The sequence below is a fragment of the Melitaea cinxia genome, chromosome 3 (genome assembly GCF_905220565.1).
Source record: "Melitaea cinxia chromosome 3, ilMelCinx1.1, whole genome shotgun sequence".
In the NCBI taxonomy this organism is placed as follows: Eukaryota; Metazoa; Arthropoda; class Insecta; order Lepidoptera; family Nymphalidae; genus Melitaea; species Melitaea cinxia.
In genome coordinates, this window is record NC_059396.1 from 6,679,029 (window position 1) to 6,698,690 (window position 19,662).

At 31.7% G+C, this 19,662-nt stretch overlaps 2 protein-coding genes and 1 long non-coding RNA gene across 4 annotated transcripts in view; 1 reads left to right on the plus strand and 2 right to left on the minus strand.

The window, feature by feature from the left end:
* Window positions 1–298: 298 nt before the first annotated feature.
* On the minus strand, window positions 299–2,074 carry LOC123669131 (protein phosphatase 1L). 2 transcript variants are annotated; one of them, XM_045602767.1, is made up of 3 exons: window positions 1,938–2,074; window positions 957–1,861; window positions 299–854 (listed from the first exon to the last, which is right to left on the minus strand). In XM_045602767.1, the coding sequence occupies exons 2-3, from the start codon at window positions 1,842–1,844 to the stop codon at window positions 474–476; spliced, it is 1,269 nt and encodes a 422-aa protein (XP_045458723.1). In that variant the 5' UTR covers window positions 1,845–1,861; window positions 1,938–2,074; the 3' UTR covers window positions 299–473. The 2 variants fall into 2 exon arrangements, with proteins under 2 accessions (XP_045458723.1, XP_045458722.1); XM_045602766.1 differs by having other exon boundaries at window positions 957–2,074.
* A 629-nt stretch (window positions 2,075–2,703) lies between these two features.
* LOC123669351 lies at window positions 2,704–14,439 on the plus strand. Its single transcript, XR_006745741.1, has 3 exons — window positions 2,704–2,787; window positions 6,869–6,872; window positions 14,428–14,439. It is a non-coding gene; the product is annotated as an uncharacterized LOC123669351 (long non-coding RNA).
* The window catches only part of LOC123669349 (dedicator of cytokinesis protein 9), a 65,408-nt gene continuing 53,519 nt past the window's right edge, over window positions 7,774–19,662 (minus strand). Inside the window, exons 30-34 of the mRNA XM_045602955.1 lie at window positions 10,762–11,174; window positions 9,674–9,878; window positions 8,966–9,131; window positions 8,264–8,389; window positions 7,774–8,086 (exon numbers count right to left, since the gene is read on the minus strand). Of these exons, the coding sequence (XP_045458911.1) occupies window positions 7,873–8,086; window positions 8,264–8,389; window positions 8,966–9,131; window positions 9,674–9,878; window positions 10,762–11,174 (1,124 nt within the window). The 3' untranslated portion in view covers window positions 7,774–7,872. The remainder of the gene's footprint in view (window positions 8,087–8,263; window positions 8,390–8,965; window positions 9,132–9,673; window positions 9,879–10,761; window positions 11,175–19,662) is intronic.

A 19,662-nucleotide genomic window follows, 5' to 3' on the forward strand; every position in this document is an offset into this window, starting at 1 on the left:
TAGATTCTACGTATCATTTATAAAATAAAATAGCAAACGTTGAAAATCTCAAGAAGTAAACTTTCAAAGAAAAATCACAACCACACAAATAGTATTCATTTTTAAATAGAATGATATATGTAACATTAAAATACATTTTATATCTTCTTAAACATTTATATACACATTTATCAAACTTTATAATAAAAATATATACATATATACACATCAATCATGTTATAAATGTATGTAATGAATTTTAACGGTATTTAAAATAGTAAATTTTTAAAAAACATATATTAGTTGTAAAAAGACTGTCTTTATAATTGGACTTTGATTAATTACTTGATAAATATATCCAATAAAATACAAACCAAATGCATTTCCTTTCTATAATAATACATCTCACTTCCAAGTCCAAGATTACAACTATACATTTTTTTCTGTATTAAAATATGTACTCTGTCATTTCACAGTTCCAAAAAATAAGATGTTTACTGTGATGATATAGAAACTTGATTATTAAGAAAGTTTATAACTAAAACTGTAATATTGTCAACTGATCCTCTGTAATAAGCCTGGAGTGTTAAGCTTTTTGCTCCAAAATCTGGTTCATCTAATCTTTCTTTTATAAATTTAACTGCTTCTTCATTGGTAAATGTGTCCCATAGCCCATCAGATGCTAATACTAAGAACATTGGTTTATGGTCATCGAGGTTAAAAGTAAGGATATCAGGGTCAGCGATTACGAATTTTTTGTCTTTGAGAGGATAGTCACCCATTGCACGAGATGTTGCTAAAATTCCCGCTACTCTCCACACTCCATTAAAAGCAATATACCCTCCTGCTGCTTCAATCCTTTTCTGCTCACGTACCTGTAATAAGATAATATAAACAATATCAATTATTTTATGCTACATGTTTCTCAAAATAAAATTATTATTATATTTTTGTTCATTTTAAAATGCCCTGCCCACCTGCTGTGGCTTGTGGTCAAATGAGACAGGAATTGCATTACCGCGACTATCGCACATCACTCCTCTTGAATCACCAACATTAGCCACTATAAGATGGTTACCTTCTAAAACAGCTATTAAAGCTGTAGTTCCGGCTACATTCATAGTACGTTTTGCAGCTTCTACTAGAAGCCTATCAGCTGCCAAAACCTCGTCTGTCAATAATTTACCATAGTTTATCTTTCCTTTGTCCACATAACTTGAGAGAGGAACAGCAATATTTTTAACAGGCTTGACTGGCCTTACTTCCCTTGTAATTATTGGCCGCGCCTTGGAGAGCTGAGCTAACAAATCAGGATCTGTAATCTCTTTCTTTAATGTATCATCAGCAGTACTGGCTGACTTCTTAAAACTAGTTTTTCTTTCAACACTAACATTTATTTCTTCTTTCTTTGGTTCTTCAGGACTATCTTTCTGAGGAATGATGACTGTTTTGCCATCTTTAAAAGCACTCAACTCTATTACCTTATTGTATAAGTTTTGTATTAGGTGATCTTTAGCGTAATTGGCAGCAAATTCTCCGCCGTGACCGTCAAAAATAGCAAACAAAGAAATGCCGGTATTATTTATGTTTTCATTAATAATAAATTTATCTTCCATGTGCATTCTTCTACCTTTGATTGCATACGCTGCACTCAGTGAGCCTTTTAATTCCCAGCTTTGTTTATCAGCTTCAGATCCTTCCATTAACTTCATGCGCTGAACGGCACTTATGGGGCTCATAGCCTGTGATAACCTGCTTAATAGTGTTCGACTCCATAGTCCAATAGTTTGGAGATACATAAGGAATATGATTATAGCTAAAGTGAACACTAAAACTTCTGATCGTAGTAAATAAAGTCGCACCATTTTCCATAAATAGCTCACTGGAGTGTCAAACGCAATACTATTAGTAAATCGTGAAAATATTTTAACAAAAGAAATGTATGTTTGATGTAATACCTTATCTTCTAATTCGTCTTCCATGTCTTCAGGTACGAAATTAAATTGAATTGAGAAAAAAAAAATACCCAATACAAATGATGAACTTGGAGTTCAATTTTGTATATGAAGCAATAGACAACTTCCAATTATAAACCATGATCCATCACTAGGTCCATATGCTATTATGCTCTTTGGTCCATGATATAAAAAGTTTGTGTCAGGGCTGCCAGGTGCACAAAAAGTGTGATCGTACGTATGCCAAAAAAAATCGTATGCCAAGAAAATTTTGAAATAAAAAGATCGTACAGCCCTTTAAGACTAAGTACTAATTTTTTATTATAAATTATCAAAATTCGTTTAGTTTTAGAAAATAAATGTACTAAAACTATTTGCTACACTCGTACAAAATTTTCTGTAGTCATAATTTTTAATAAAAGAATTTGTTGGGTTAAACTTCGTAAAATTTTCGTTTTTTCTTAACTGATTGCTTAGCTAATAATTTGCACTCACGTGTATCATTGGATAAACTTTTTCTAAGTTTTGTTTAAAACATAACAAATTTAAAGCAAATTGAGCCAGTGTTTTAAAATTTTCAAATTGTTTTTATTTCAAAATGTATTTTTTTTCAAGTCGAAATTAATACCGAAAGAGAAAATATCTATATTATATATATATATATATATATATATTAGTTTTGTTAGAAAGCAAACAAATACAGCTCTTATATGATTATTCAAAGAGACTTCATTCAAGTAAAAGACCTAGGCACGCGTTAGGTAGTTGGGGTAGTTCTCCTAAATTCATGCTTGCCAGTGGATGACGTTTTTTTAATTATGAAATGCTTCCAGGTAATAGGAATATAAAAATCGTTCATTTTGTGTATGATCTTGGTCTAGCGATCGTACTTAAGTAAAAATGCAAAAAAATCGTATGAGTACGATGAAAATCGCACATCTGGCAGCCTTGGTTTATGTGCACGTGAGGGCCGTAAGGTTGCCTTCTTCTGAATTACTTTCTCCAATTAAATATATAATCAAACAATGAAAATGTAGATTTAAAGTATACTTTAAAAAAAGAGCTTAAATTATTGACTGACTTTAAAAAAGGAGAAGATTCTCAATTCGACTGAATTTTTTATGTGTTACCTGGAACTGTGTTATCCCTTAGTCTTCCACTACCACCTTGGAACTTAAAAAGTCAACCGATGGCGGGATAACCATCCAACTGCTGGCTTTGAAATACAGGCAGCAGCTTCTTAGGTGCAACAAAGCCAGCCCTGCGGTCACCAACCCGCCTGCTCAGCGTGGTGACTATGGGCAATACACATGAGTTCAGCGTAAGGCTCACCTGATGGTAAGCGATTACAGTCACTTATAGATGCTTAAAACCCGCGTTCCCGACCCTACCCTCAATCCCATCTTACTCACCACAGAAACACAACACTGCTTGAAATGATTGTTTTTCGGGAGATTTTTTTTGTCGGGAGTCGGGAGTCACTCCGCTTTTTTTAAAAATGTCGTCAGGTTTGTCAAAAATTTTCGTGGCTTGAGTCGAATTTTTCCTATTTTAAACTAAAACTTTAAAATGTACCGAGTTTTTTCGTTGGATTCACCTATTTTGGCGGACAGAAAAATAAATGAAAACTGGCGGGAAACTGCTTTTTACTTATTCATTTCATTTTTAAAATGTCACCTTTTCATGGTATCAAAACCAGTCAGTTACAAACAATACAACCAAAAAGATTTTATTGCTTCTTTTTACTACAAAATACGAAAACTTTTACCACGAATTATTAGTAAGGTTGCGGGTGTTTATTCGCTTTAGAAATCGAGTTTTTCTTGAATACACGTTTCCCACGTTTTACAAATCCATCCACCCTTCGAACCTTACGTGATTAATGTAAAATTGAAATACCAAAAAGATTAATGTACCTTGAAACCAATGAAACAATACGATTTACAGATTGTCTAACAAAAAATAAGAAAGGTATTTGATTAAAACCAAATAGATGAACTTTTAGGTACTCGCCAAGTGGCATATAGCATACAAAATATGATGATAAAAAATAAAAAAACATTTTTTATTCTTATAAATGTATTAAAACAGCAAATCCAGATTACAAATCAGATCAAATTACAAATCCCTTGATTATATTAATTTGTGCAGATACATTGTAAAAATTACTACTGAGTAGGTATAATAGACAATTATTATATTATATGGCATATAGTATACTTAATATATTATTTTTAAATAAATTCACACATAAATTGAAACTTAGAAACTTTAAGTACTGTAACTAAACACAATACAACATAAATTAGGTAGGTATATTAAATTTGTTTAAAAAAAATATGACGAAATATATATATATAAAAAAAATGAATTATTTATCGTTAGATTTGAAACAAAACTACGAATACTGTTTTAAACGATTGTCCAAGTGTAGTTTATTACAGAAAAAAATTTATACAAACATAAATCAATATTTATGATTTGACAGAAAAAATAATATATATTATTTGTATATTTGATACATGAAACAATTAAAATAAATTTTGACACAAAGTTGATAAATTGACAACAGCACATTACTCGACAAAAATTATAATGAAAAACAAAACTTAAATTTTAAAAAAGCATGTTCACGAAACAGTCTTAAATGTATTAGTAATTTAATTAAAAATAATCAATTACATGCGATTTAGTTATAATTGCAAATATTGACAAGATAATAACACTCATTTAATTACTTCGAAGATATTACAGTTTGAGGAGTTTTTTTTTTTGTTATACATATTAAAAAAGTTTATTAATCTTGTGTTCATTAAATATAACTAAAAATGTCTTATATGCTCTTTACAAAAAGATTAAAATTAAGAATTTTTAACTATTTTTATTAAAAGTTCCTTTAAGTATTATAATGTGAAATGATTGTTATACAAAATGGAATGAGAATATACTACTTAAAGAGAACACGTAACATAAATACCAATACTAACAACAAAATAAATAAAACTGACATTAAACTTCTCATAAAATTAAAATGGAACATCAACTTGTACTAAAACATATTTAAATTTAAATTAAATCTTACAAAATTTCATTGTTATTTGTACACTAAAACTACCATGGATTCGGTGGCTTGATTGGGAACTTGCTATTTTAAAAATATTGAATTGAAAGATCGAAAAAACGGCATTTAAGTGTAACTGTTTCCAATACATGTATGTGTTTTTGTCGTTATCGGGATGCAATTTCGTTACGTCGAGTTTCAAATAACAACGATTCTAAGGAAGTTTCACTTCAAAAAGAATTATAATTATAACATGTTCGTTTAGATTTGTTCTTACAGCGTACACATACGCTGTACGCTAACGAGAGATGTATAATAAATAATCAGTTGTCATTCTAGATGTTATTAATAAATAAATAATAATAAAAAACCTTTAATGACTTTTTTAAGAAATCCTTGTAGTCTGTAGTCTTAAACATTAAGGTGACGACTACAAATATTTTTAATAATAAAAATTACATTCTATATATGGCTATGTGAGTTGCCCGAGATAGCCTGTTCAATGCAACTCAAAACTATTTAAATGAATGAGAATATATGATTATAGGCTTTCCTGTGAGATAAGCAATCAGTTTTAAAACGAAGAGGCAAGAAGTGATTGAGCGAATTGCATGAGCGAAATATGAGTATATTTATATCTACAAAAGTATATAATATTTACTTAATAAAATGATTAATAAATAGGTTGTATTTGTAGCCAGGTGTTGAAGTGACGAGGAACTTTAAATCTTATTCGATATTATTAATACACTCATAAAATAGAAAAAAAGAACTGTTAAAATAATATTTGGGTTTATTTTAACAGTTGTACATGCGATGCGATATACGTTCAAATTACGGAAGGACTGATAAAATCGATTAGATTAACTAACAATTTAGTGTCGTCTGTCATAATATGATACCTATGGATTTACTTATTTATTATGAATATACTTTATGTTTGTGACATTGTTTTAATACACAATACAACATCTGAATCCATAAGGGATAAATAAAATTTTCGGACATGACGTATTTATTACATTTTTGAAATTAAGCTGTTCTTACTTAGGTTTAAATAGTAACTCATCAGGCAAAAAAGTATATAAACAAAGAAATGGGCACAGATTCTTTGAAAAGTAAAGTAAGACTATTGTCAAATCTATAATAATATTATAAAGAGGTAAAGTTTCTAACTTTATTTTGTTTGTAGGAGGTAATCTTCGCAAATACAGATCCGATCATGAAAATTCTTTCACTAACAGAAAGCTAAATGATTCAGGAGTGATATGGGCTATATTTTATTGTAATTGAACAAAAAATTCTGAGAAAAATAATAGTACATGTGAATCAAGTCGGAGATGTGCGAGCGAAATGAAATCTTTTCTATATATTTGCAAAAATAATTAACGCCCAACGAAGTGGGCACGGGTCGGCAGGTTATTGATATATTAATGATCCCAAATCTTTTACAGATCCGAAATTAACCTTATAATATCAATTGTACATATACACATGTATTAAGAAATATAAACTATTACGTATTAAAAAAGATGGGCATGCATATGAATATAGGTTATGTATTCTTAATATACATTAAATTTAGTACTAGAAAACGACAGCCACATAACAAAAATGTATGTCATGTTTCCATATAAAAGCTATTATTTTTAATAAGTTTAATCTTTTAAAAAGCTTGATCTTAAATGAGAATCCTGTTAGGCAGATTGCTAAAACCCATATATTTTTAATAACTAATTCAGTGTTCAGTCCATTATACAAGTTCATATTTTAGGTATATTATTAGTTAAGTATATTGTCTCAATGTTTGTAAAGAAATTGTTACGTTTTTTGTACAGTTTTTAATATTGAAATATTTATCTGAAGATGTTAGGTGTGTAAATACAGGATGGACCTAGTAATTGACTTGAATTCTGTAGATTTCAGTTTTAGTTATGTATATGTACGTAGTACTATGTGTCTGTGATGAAGGAACAATTTGATTCTTTTTTATATCCGTGTTTGTAAACTCTTCATTTATCTGGAGAATTGTGTTCTTTTTACTCAATTAAAGTATGCTATGTATTAGTTTTATACCCAAAAAGATCTTTATTGTGAATTAATAGAAAATATGATTATATTGTAATTGAATTGAATAGCCACCTTATAAATATAATTTCAAGTTACAAAACTCCTAGCTAATTATGGATATATGATTAATTAACTACCATTAAAATCAGATTATATGCTGACCTTTATCTTATAAAAGTTCTTGATAATAATTTATATAACACTTCATTACACAACACGCAAGATACAGCCTATTCACCTTATATAAATTCAAGAAATTTATCCCTATAGAAGATATAAGTTTATGGTAATTTGCCAAAATGTTTTAATACTTTAACAATTAAAAAAAAATCTTACTTGACTAAAAATAAGACTTAAATATAAAACTGGCAACATTACCGTCCACTGAACAGTTATATAATTTGAGAATTTGAATTGTCAAGCAATTTTATGTTTGGAGTTTATTCAATCACTCCTATATTCAAATCCTATGTGATATTACAGTGTGTTGGGCAATGAGTATGGCTTGTAAAATTGTCTCAGATGGCAAACGTGTAAAAAATCTTTAAAAAAGCAATACTGCCGACAACTGGTCAATTATACAAAATCTATTACATTTTACTTCCAAAATATAGTTAATTTAAGCATAGTTAGTTACATGTTTTAGGCTGTTGAGCTTTTCGTCGACAAGTTTGTGCTATAACGTTGTCTAAGTAAGAGATATCAGAATCCATTAATAATCTGGCAACACTGACGACAGGTCAGTTTAACAGTTTTATTAATACTAATTTTAACTTATAAACGGTGCAGATAATTAAATAAAATTTTCTAAGCATTACTAGATTCGAGTTCTACGCCAGTGACGGTGGTGCTTAGGTTTCCGTTAACAAGTATGTCTTGTAGAGGCTGACCGAGCATGGTGGTTAGCGAGTCGCTTAACTTGTAGTAGTTCGTTTCCAAAGCCTCCTGGTATGTAACTTGATCCGAACTTATTAATTTGGCGTTCAGTTGCAATGCCGCGTGGCAGACTGTCAGAAATTCTCTGAAGAAAAAAAAATATTGATACAATAGTATATGATAATTTTACGTAGTACATAGTCAATTTTTTTTTAATAATTATATTTAGTTTCTTATAAAGTGCCATATAAATTTATTAAAAATATAATATTATTAAATAATAACACAATCGATTTTTGTTGTAAGAGTTTCTAAGCCTTACTTGAATGTCGTCGTCAGTTTGTTGACCATGTCGTCTGGATACATCGGAGCTAACGTGGGGTCAAGGAAAGCGTTCGCGTACGCCAGTGGACCAGCATTCACTTGCACACATATACTTCCTTGTAATCTAGAAATGAATTAAACCATATTTACCAAAATTGTTTTTGTTTGTTGTATTTATTGTATAAAATATGGAAATAGATTACATATTGTACAAAAAACGTAAGTAAAAGAATAAGTAGTAGTGCTTTTAGTTTTTTTTTTTTTTAAATTTTGAATAGCGTAAAATCTAAAACAAAATAAACGCGTTACGAATTTAAAATACAATACAATACAATACAATACAAATACTCTTTATTGTACACTATCAGAGAAAAATATCACAGTTCACTATATCATATTACAAGGATACAAGGCAAACATATTAGATTATTTAAAATTTACTATGATATTTTTCAGTCATCTAATAAAGAAAGTGATATATGGACATACTCCTACTAGTATTATTTTTTATTTCCAGTGGTGTACAAACAAGATAGAATCGATTGAAAACAGCGAAGTAATGTCTTCTAGCCTCTTATCAATCATTTTCATCAATATTTTGAATGACATCATTTTGATACGATGAGAGTGATATCAGGTATAATATTTTCTTAGTTTTTGTGTAAATTGTAACTTACGAGTATATTATAAAAGCACGTACCTGAGTTGCAATTTCTTAATATCTGGTGCTTTCGCGTTGACGATTTCCGCAAGTTCGGCCACCTGACTTTCCATCTCGGAAACGGCTACTTCTATGGGACTTTTTTCTTCCACTTGCGTTTCGATGACCGGCACTCGACGTTTTACATACGGGAACCAGCTTTCAGCTGCATCAAAATATGTCGTTTTAAAAACTGATATTTTTACTGACTCAAAATAAAGGTTTTATTCAGGTCTAACACAACAGAGCATATCTTGTTTTAAATTTAGAACACCCCGACTAGGAGAATACTTTAACCTCACAGAAGATCACTGCTAACTAATATTGCTCTTGAGTAGTGTCGTGTCCCTGTGGTGAGTCAGGTGGCCAGCGGTCCTGGGGAGGGTCGAGGGTAGGGTCAACAACGCGCTTGCGTTGCTTCCGCCGTTGCAAGTGTCTATAGGCTACGGTGACCGCTTACTATCAGATGGGCCGTATACTTGTTTGCTGACTTATAGAAGAACTTATAGTCTGCGTCTCTAACTAATTTAAGTCGAACTGTGGGTTAGAGAGAGAGAGGAGGAGTATGCCTACTTCTGTCGTGGACGTGAGAGAAAGGGAAGCCAGACAGACTGGCGCCGTAACGCGTTACGTACCGAAGCGGCTTACCCTCCAATAAGAAGTTATTGCTTCAAAAACAGAGAATGAATCAATATGATATAGTGATACCGGTGAGGTGCGTGAGCCGCAGCCGCTGGTGGTGCACGGGCCCGCGCGCGGCGCCGTCCCGCGTGAAGGGCGTCTCGAACACGAAGCGGCGCACGTTGTGCGCGCGCTCGAACGAGCCCTCGCCCGTCGCCAGCCCGCCCGCCGCCGCGCGCACCCACGTCACTTGGATGTACGCTAGCTTGCCGTCCAGCTCGTCTCGATTCACCTATTTGATGATTATGCTATATAGGCATTTTTTAATTATTTTATAACAATGGGAATAAACGAGCTGACGGACCTGTCTGATGTTACATGGTAATCGTCGCCCATTGACATATAAGAGGAGTTGCCGGCCATTAGATAAAATATGTCTGTACACTCGACGCTTAAAAAACCCATAAATTATAGCGTTCAGGAAAAACCTATATGGATAAGTAGACTACGATATTACAGACGTGACTGTAATTTTTTTGTTGCTATTATTTTGTAGTTTTATGTGTTATGAATTCTATCAACAATAATAAACGCGAAAAATGCCCGATGTTCGGAAAATAGTTAAAACCGTTAGACTAAGAACACATGTCTTGTTTGAAATTTAATGGTCCGTAAGCAAAGCGCCCAATTTTCTGAATATAGCAACCAGGCTTAAGCTAGTACACTTAATATTCAGTTTGGTAGCGACTTATTGTGACGTATTATATGTTTTATAGCTGACGTAAACGATACAAAAAACGATTAGAACACATAGCAAACAGTTCCGTAAAAATTCAAAACATATTTTAAATAAGAAAAACGTTAGATACATTTTCATTTATTAGAAAAATAATGGTATACTTGTGACGCGTGCTTAAGATAAATTTTAATAAAGAATTATCTGATCTCTTAAGCCTTTTTAGCTTTCTTGTAAGGCAAAGTTTATTTCAAAAAAAAAAAAAAAAAAACTTTTACATTAACTAAAACAAACAATAGGAATACGATTTACAAGTTATATATAATAAAAATAATTTCGACCTCCAAAATCAAAGTCAATACGACTAATTTATTTATATTAGTAATTATTTCTCGAATTCCTAAAAACCAGTAAGTACTATTTATCAAAGTTTTCTTACCGGCGCCGAATCCATGATCATTTTGACGCAACCTGCACCGAATTTTTGCTCATAAAAATTTTGAAGTTTTTCTGAGATTTCGCTCAGTGACGTCAATTTCGGTTCCTTGTAAATAAATTCTATACCATCCTCGTCATCACCGAAATGGGCTTTTCCAAAAAACGCCACTCTATAGAATCTACCGAGAAGTCGTTTTCCTGAATTAGTGACTTCAATGACTTTAGCGTAAGCTTTGGTGAGATGTTGGTAGCATGTAAGGAGCGATTGGTAATCTTTCCTCTGCTCATAAATAGGTATCACGAGGCGGTACAAGGGTCCCAGAAGTTCGTATCGCTCCGCTTTATCCACGTACTCCGTACACAGCATCAGTTGATCTAGCAGTGCTTGCTCATTGTAATGAACGTCTGTCATACCTGTAACAATAACAAATAATTGATTCTTTCAAACAAATATGTAATGCCACAATTAAATAAGATAAATATAGTGCGTTTGTTGTTATACAGAACACAAAACAAAACCTCGTGAGTTTTTTATTTTTATTTTCAAAAAACGTTTTATAATTAAGATTCCATGTCATAGGCATTTTATCTTAACATACTGACAACGAGCTCGTATGAAAATATCATAACGAAAGCATAGTTCACAAAGTCACACTAAAGGGTGAAATTAATCTCGAATAAGTACCTATGACACATTGCAACTGTAGATATGCGTAAAAACGTTCATTTGAAAACAGAAAATAAGCGAATTTATCTTATTTTCATGAAAACGAACTAAGAAATGAAAACATGAGGCACATTTGGTTTAGTATACGAACTATTCCAACTATATATGCTATTTCCAATTTGTAACAAATTTTACAAAATACTTATTTAAAATTCTTCAACATCTTGTAACACTTTTAGGAGTTGCAGAGGGGTTTTTTGTGTTGTTGGTGATTTTCTTTAGAAGAAGTCCTGAGCTTTGCTTTTATGGCCATCATTAAAGGTTAAAGAACTTTATTCTCAAAAAGACAATGTCACTTACATGAGAACAATACACTACAATAAAAGTAAAATATACATATCGTCGTCTTATAAATCCTAGTGCTCAATTAACGAACAGTTTAAATGGTTTCTTCTAACGATAAAGTGTTATTGAGAATATATTGCTAAAGCCGAGATTTAAATTCGTTAACTGAGCTTACATCTTTTATTAGACAAGGTAATTTGTTGTAAAGCTGTGCTCCTTCGAATGTGATATCCCTTTTGGCAAATTTCGTCCTAGTCTTAGGCAGAACCAATAAGCTGGGTCGTCGATTGCTCCGCTTCGTGATACGTTTTATAAAGGACAAATTTGAACGAATAGATTTACTGATAATTTTTTTTATTAAAATACAGGAATTATATATATAAAGTTGTCGTAGGTTCATGATTTTAGTTTTTTTATAAATTTTAGTTGTAGATGTGTAATATGGATATCGAAATAGTATTTTTATTATTTTGTTTTGTTTTCTTTGAAGCTCTTGTAATTTTGTTTTGGAGGAATTACCCCATACTTCAATCAAATATAACAAATGCGACTTAACCAATGAGTTGTATATAGAATGGCGTAATGTTTGAGGAATGCACTGAGAGATATTTTTTAGGCATATGATCAAAGAGGACATTTTTTTTTTAATATGATCTATATGATTATTAAAACTTAACTGGTTATCCAATCTTAGGCCAAGGTACTTTTCACAGGTTTTTTCTTCAATTGGAGTATTATGAACTGTTTGTGGATTGTGTTGTGAAATAATTTTATTTTTTGGTTTAAAGATAATATAACACGTTTTGGCAGCATTTATAGTTAATAAATTATGATGAAACCAATCATTTAAAAGATCTAGATCTTCCTGTGCGTGACTGATAATGTCATTTATTCTGTTTCCAAAATAAAATAAACATGTATCATCTGATATCATTTAATTAAAAAATAAAATTTCTTATACTTGTTTTTTTATTAAAATTAATTATGTCTGGCAACAAAATTCTTCTTGCGTTCTGTCGCACGCGCAGTCTTTGGGTTTGTCAAACGTCAAAGGATTGGTCGTAGTGTCATTCATTATTTTATTTTCGCTGATGTAATAGGGAGTAACTTAGGCTTTTTACTTTTTAACCGACTTCAAAAAAGGAGGAGGTTACTTAATTCGACCGTATATATATATATATGTATGTTTGGGGATAACTTCGTCGTTTATGAACCGATTTTGATAATTCTTTTTTTGGAAATCCTTTATAATCCGCATAACTTTTTACTGGGTGTACCGATTTTGATGATTTTTAATTTAATCGAAAGCCAATGTTTATGATGTGGTCACATTTAAATTTTATCGAGATCTGATTACAACTTTTGGAGTATTCTTTGATAATGCCATTGACTTGACTATTTTTTCGTTTGCCAGCAACACAATTATATTGTATTTTAAATTTTCATTTTATTTTGTAACTCTGCAAACTGAACAATAACTATTTTGTTAAATTCTACGCGGACGAAGTCGCCGGCATAGCTAGTATACGATACCATAAATAGCCGGCATTCAGGTACCCAGTTTTCTCCTAACCACCATGGCACAGGGCATTGGCCCCAACAATAATCTATACAGGTATATAATAATGAAAATTACCGAAATTTTTGTACGCGCATTTCTTCAGAACGACTGCACCAAATGGGATATTTTATTTGCCTTCGGTATTACCAGAGCAAGATTTGTTTATAATAATATTTTAAGAAATCTGTATACCCTACATATGGTGATACGAAGTTCAGCGGTTCAAGTGTCAGTTCGGGTCAGGTAGGTTAGGCATATTAGAAGTTGTCGAGTAATAAAACTATTATAACTATATACAAACTAAAATGCACAATAAATATAATTCCACATTTAGTAAAAAAAGTATAATAAAGACGTGAATATAATTGCGAGGGAAGTCTAGTTTACAATGTTGAAGAAAATCCGATAGCCGTGTACGCATATGCACGATCAATACATAGCAGGGCCGGACTGTGAGTTTAGGGGGGGTTTTGGGCTAATACTACTTAGGGATCCACCTAATTCGACCACGATTAAGATGATACCACCCACGATAATGTGCTGATGAATGTGATGTGTGTGTGGCAGCCGAACATTTTAACTGTCAGTTCAAAGTACCACTACCTGGTTCGAAGGGTTTCGACTAATCGTAGGATTCGCAGGGCTGCAAACCATACGATCTGTTTAATTTAATAAAGTTATGAATTTTTTCGCATTATATATCGTCGTATCGTCTATTTTTGACTTTGACTTTACTTAGCTGGGGGCCCCTTGAATCCATGGGGCCCTAAGCTGAAGCTTAAAAAGCCATATGGTAGATCCGGCCCCGATACATAGAAAAATAAAATAAACCATAACAAAAGATTTAGAGTGAAATGCGACAGTGAAAGCATTGTAGCCACATCTGTCATTTCTGGGTTAATGAAAATAATAAATAAATTGAATTTGTATATTATACAAATAGCAAATGCTCACATAAATAAAAACCGAATTATCTATGTACTACATTATTGTCAGTTTTAAGCATTATTATCAGTCGTTATAAAAAGAGTATCGTTTGGCACACCAGTAGTCTTTACTGACTGGTTAAGGCAGTGACATTAAGCTATCGAAAGTTGCTCGCAAATAAATATATAGTTTAAAATGTTACAATGGCAGTTCATTGGTTTTTTTATAGCGTCTACTTTAAGTTTGTCACATGAAAGAAGAATATATTTAGAATCGAAAGAACTATATGATGGTAACTCTGAAATTGATGGATCGGACTATAAATTGGTACTATCTTTTGTGGTGAGTAGATGAATTTCAATCATAAGTATAACCGTTATTATTCATAGATATAAAAATCACAATAAAAATATATAATAACATGTAAAAATATATTTAATTTAAATAACAACTTGTAAAACGATAACAATAGCGACTTATAAAGAAATTGTTTTTTTTTTTTTTTTTTTTTTTTTTATGTCACTAGGTCGGCAAACAAGTGTACGGCTCACCTGATGGTAAGCGATTACCGTAGCTTATAGACACCTGCAACACCAGAAGCATCGCAAGCGCGTTGCCGACCCAATCCCCAATCCCCCCAGGAGCTCTGGTCACCTTACTCACCAACAGGAACACAATACTGCTTGAAAACAGTATTATTTAGCTGTGATCTTCTGTAAGGTCGAGGTACTACCCCAGTCGGGCTGCTCCATATTTTGAGCAGGAAATTCCTGCTGTGCCCTACCTCAGTTATATATGTTTATAATTTTTAAGGTTCCGTACCCAAAGGGTAAAACGGGACCCTATTACTAAGACTTCGCTGTCCGTCCCTCCGTCCGTCTGTCACCAGGCTGTATCTCATTAACCGTGATAGTTATACAATTGAAATTTCTAATGCCGCTATAACAACAAATACTAAATAATAAAATAGATACAGTCATGGGAATTATAAACATATGCATAGACTAGACTAAAATAAAACCGTGGGGCACGTCAATTGTCTACAATCGTTGATTAAAATGTTTGTTTTGTAATGTTACACTATAATTAGGCAGTTGTTCAACCGACAACGATGGACGTGTGATAAGTAGGGCTAGAATGTGGAAACAAGCTAGCAAGCTCGATTATAAGCGAGTTTTAGGGTTTCATAGTGGTGAGCGAGTAGTACTTTTATCATATGTTTTGTCGATTAAAGACAAACTACGAGCAGTGAAACGATTCCTCGCCAGCCAGCAGTGTGAATGTCCAACGATAAACTAGTTGAAACATCTCTTTTATTTACATGGAGTGTATAACTATTGGAATTTCCATGAGCAAGAAAATAGTAAGTAATTTCCTCACCGTCTGCGGGCCAACTGCCTATTTTAACGACGAATTAAACGATTCTTCTATCGCACATTAAGTCGATAATTTGTAGACAATTGACGTGCCCCACGGTTTTATTTTAGTCTAGTCTATGCATATGTTTATAATTCCCACGACTGTATCTATTTCATTATTTTTTGGTTTTTAGTACATTTATCTTAAACATTGCAATGTATGTTTAACATAAAACCGTTTAACTTAAAAAGTTTTTTACCTATTTTTATTTTCTAGTTTTTAGTTTTTATTTCGCATTCTGTTTAATTCATTTAGTGCTTCATTATTGCAAGACCCATCTTAAATATTGAGGTTGTACAGTGCACTGTATTCTTCTTGTCAAGCCCTTTTATTTGATACCCATATTGGTGGGATTGATAAAAAATCGTTATCAGACATTTGGTAGCGGCGGCCAGCTTAGATTTCAATTTTGCATAGTAAATTGTATTCTACTTGTTGAGACCTTTCATTTGATACCCATGTTGATGGGATTGATAAAACCTAAGTTATCCGCCATTTTGTAGAGGCCGCCATCTTGGATTTTAATTTTATATAGTACATTGATTATACTGGTTGAGCACTTTCATTTGATACCCATATTGATGGGATCGATAAAACCTACGTTATCCGCCATTTTGTAGCGGCCGCCATCATGTATTTCAATTTTTTATAGTATATTGTATTCTGCTTGTTGAGCCCTTTCATTTGATATCCATATTGATGGGATTGATAAAACCTACGTTATCCGCCATTTTGTAGCGGCCGCCATCTTGGATTTCAATTTTTTATAGTATATTGTATTCTGCTTGTTGAGCCCTTTTATTTGATACCCATATTGATGGGATTAATAAAACATAAATTATCCGCCATTTTGTAGCGGCGGCCATCTTGAATTTATAATGATAATGAATAAACATAATTGTATTGTCACCAAAATCCAAAGTGTATACAAAATTTCAGATTAATCGGTTGACAGGAAGAGGGTGAAATTTGAATTACTAAATTTGACCCAAGAATAAAAAATAAAACAAACGGGGTGAGCTAAATAAAACCGTTTAAAAATAAAACAAACGGGGTGAGCTAAATAAAACCGTTTAAAAAACAGAATAAAATAAATATTTAAGAAGGCTTCCATATGTTGTTTTTTTTTTGCCGATTTATAGATAATGGTACGGAACCCTTCATGCGCTTGGTCTTTTTTTTATTTAAAAATTATACGAAGAATTTTACAATTAGATATGATAAGATAACAATTTCATGGTGTTCAAAAGATAACTGAAACGTGTGTTTATGCCAACGAGTGAAAACGCATTCATTAAAAACAAAAAACAAGTTCAAATAGTCCAGTGTCTGCTGAGACAAACAAGGTACTCATAGACAAAATATTTAAGCTTGAAACGATAAAGTTTGTTACACATTTTTGATGGTGTATATTATATTGTCAGATGAACCATTTTCTCATAACCACGCCTTGATAATTGGTATGATTTAACACTGATTTTTAACTTTGGAAGTTATTCACTGAATAATCAGTATCCGGAAAAAAAATTCAATAGAGGTTCTCGAAGAAAATTTAATAGGTACCCTACAAAAAGTCTCTTTACATTTGTAGCTAAATTCACTCCTTTGAAAGTTATTTAAAGTTAAAGTCAAAATGATTTTTTTTTGAATAACTTAAAATTCTTTCAAAAATGTCAATCAGACTTTTGTGGAATATTTAATTATCTTAAAAAAAGTTTCCAAGACATTTTTTTTACCTCGATGGAGGATATATGAGACAAAAACCTGCTCCGGAAAAAAGAATCCAAAATTGCAATGAAAGTAAGGGCTGAAATTCTCACAATATTTTTTTTGTCATCCCAAATAATATTTTCGTTATACCTTATACATGGTAATAAATCAATTAACCACTTCAACATAGACCAGGGGAATTGGGACCTCAAGATCACCAGCGTTAGGTTTTTTTTTAGATATAATAAAAATATATATTTTATACAAGAAATATACTAGTAATACAGAATATCCGTACGGATAATTTGCTCTAATTATGTATAATAATTTTCACTTTACAAATTTACAAGAAAAAAAATATCATTTATTGCAAAACTTGTTTATAAACAATATCCGAAGTGTAAATCGACCGTCAATCATGTTGACGTTTTTTCAAAATTAAAGTCGTCAGATGGTAGCACTGCTGAGTTGTGTCTCATTGTATATCTATATATATAATTTTAATAATTAATTAATTTACAAAAACAAAAGCATATTTTTTTTTGTTGTGAATGCCGGTAGACCAAGCAATTATTAATAAATTGATATATAATTTATGTAGAGTAATTGTGAGGTTTTTTTCTAAAAAGGGAGGCAAACGTCTTAGCCTTTAGCGTATTAATATATATATACATACATATATATATATACACACACACACACATATATATATATATATATATATACATATATACATATATGTATATATATATATGATGATATGATGTACATTATTAAAAAAATTAATTACTGTCAACTAAACCCGTTATAGTTCCCAAATTTTTAAAAGATAAAACTAGTTCGTACAAATGGGAGTTATTTATTATAACAATTATTACAACCCAATAAAATATAGTTTGTAAGCATGATTGGGGTGAGGTATTCTCTAACTGCTACGAAACAAGTAAAGTTGAATAATGGATACAAATTAAAGTTCAGTTAAAATGATACTTAGTGAATATTAATTACAAGTAAACCAATAAACCCCTAAAAACAATCTAAATAATTAATGACTTTAACTAAGGTAGGGCACAGCAGGAAATTTCCTACGCAAAATTTAGAGCAGCCCGACTGGGGTACCTCGACCTTACAGAAGATCACAGCTAAATAATACTGCTTTCAATCAGTGTTATGTTCCTGTTAATGAGTAAGGTGATAATCGCTTACCATCAGATGAGCCGTATGCTTGTTTCCCGACCTAATTATATAAAAAAAGAAATAAAAAAAATTAATAATAATTAGGTAAGATACCTACAAATATTTTTTTACATAATGTTAAGCTAAGTTTTTTTTTAAGTACTAGAGTGGAAAACCAGCGTTGTTTCTGCATGCTAGTAAAAGGTTACCGTAGCGTAAAAAATACTGGGTGTGAAATTTTAACTTGTGACAAAAACGTGTTAAGTCGACATGTACTGATTAGGCTATTTATCTGCTTGTAAATTCAGTGAACATTTCTATTAAAAGTATGTATAAACATTTTTTTGGCGTTTTTCTCCGAAAGGGCTGGTCCTTTGACGGTTACGTGGAAGGTATATTTACCCAGAGTCAGTTTCCTACCTCATTATACTTCATAAGTTAATTTTTACTAGTTGTTTAAAGTTGTTTAATGTTGTATAATGGTTTTTTTATTTGCGGCAGGTTTTTAGACATGGCGATAGAACACCGGATCAAAACGAATTAAACCTGTTTCCATTGAGAAATTTCAATGATAGCATTTTCTACCCATTTGGGAAGGCAGCGCTAACGAATGTGAGTTATACTGTTGTGCACAAGTAGTTCGCTAGTTATGCAAAATAATTAAATGGATGATGTTTAGTGTTACAGTGGAAGGTTTTTCAATGGGGTGGCGGCCATAAGTTTTGCACAATTATCAGTTTCCTGTTTTGTTATATGGTTTATCTTATTACAAAACTAGCTGTGACCGCGACATCGTTCGCGTGTTTATATTATTTTAAAAAAGTTTTTGTTCACTTTTCAAAACTATAAAATAAATGAATTTCTAAAATAAAAGTAGCCTCAGTTACTCCTTACTACATCAGCTATCTGCCAGTGAAAGTCTCGTCGAAACCGGTCCAGCCGTTTCAGAGATTTACCGGAACAAACAAATAAACAGACAAAAATTGTAAAAAATGTTATTTTGGTATATGTACCGTGTATACATCCATATGCAATTAGTAAAAAGCAGTTATTTTAATGTTACAAACAGACACTCAAATTTTATTCATTTGTATAGA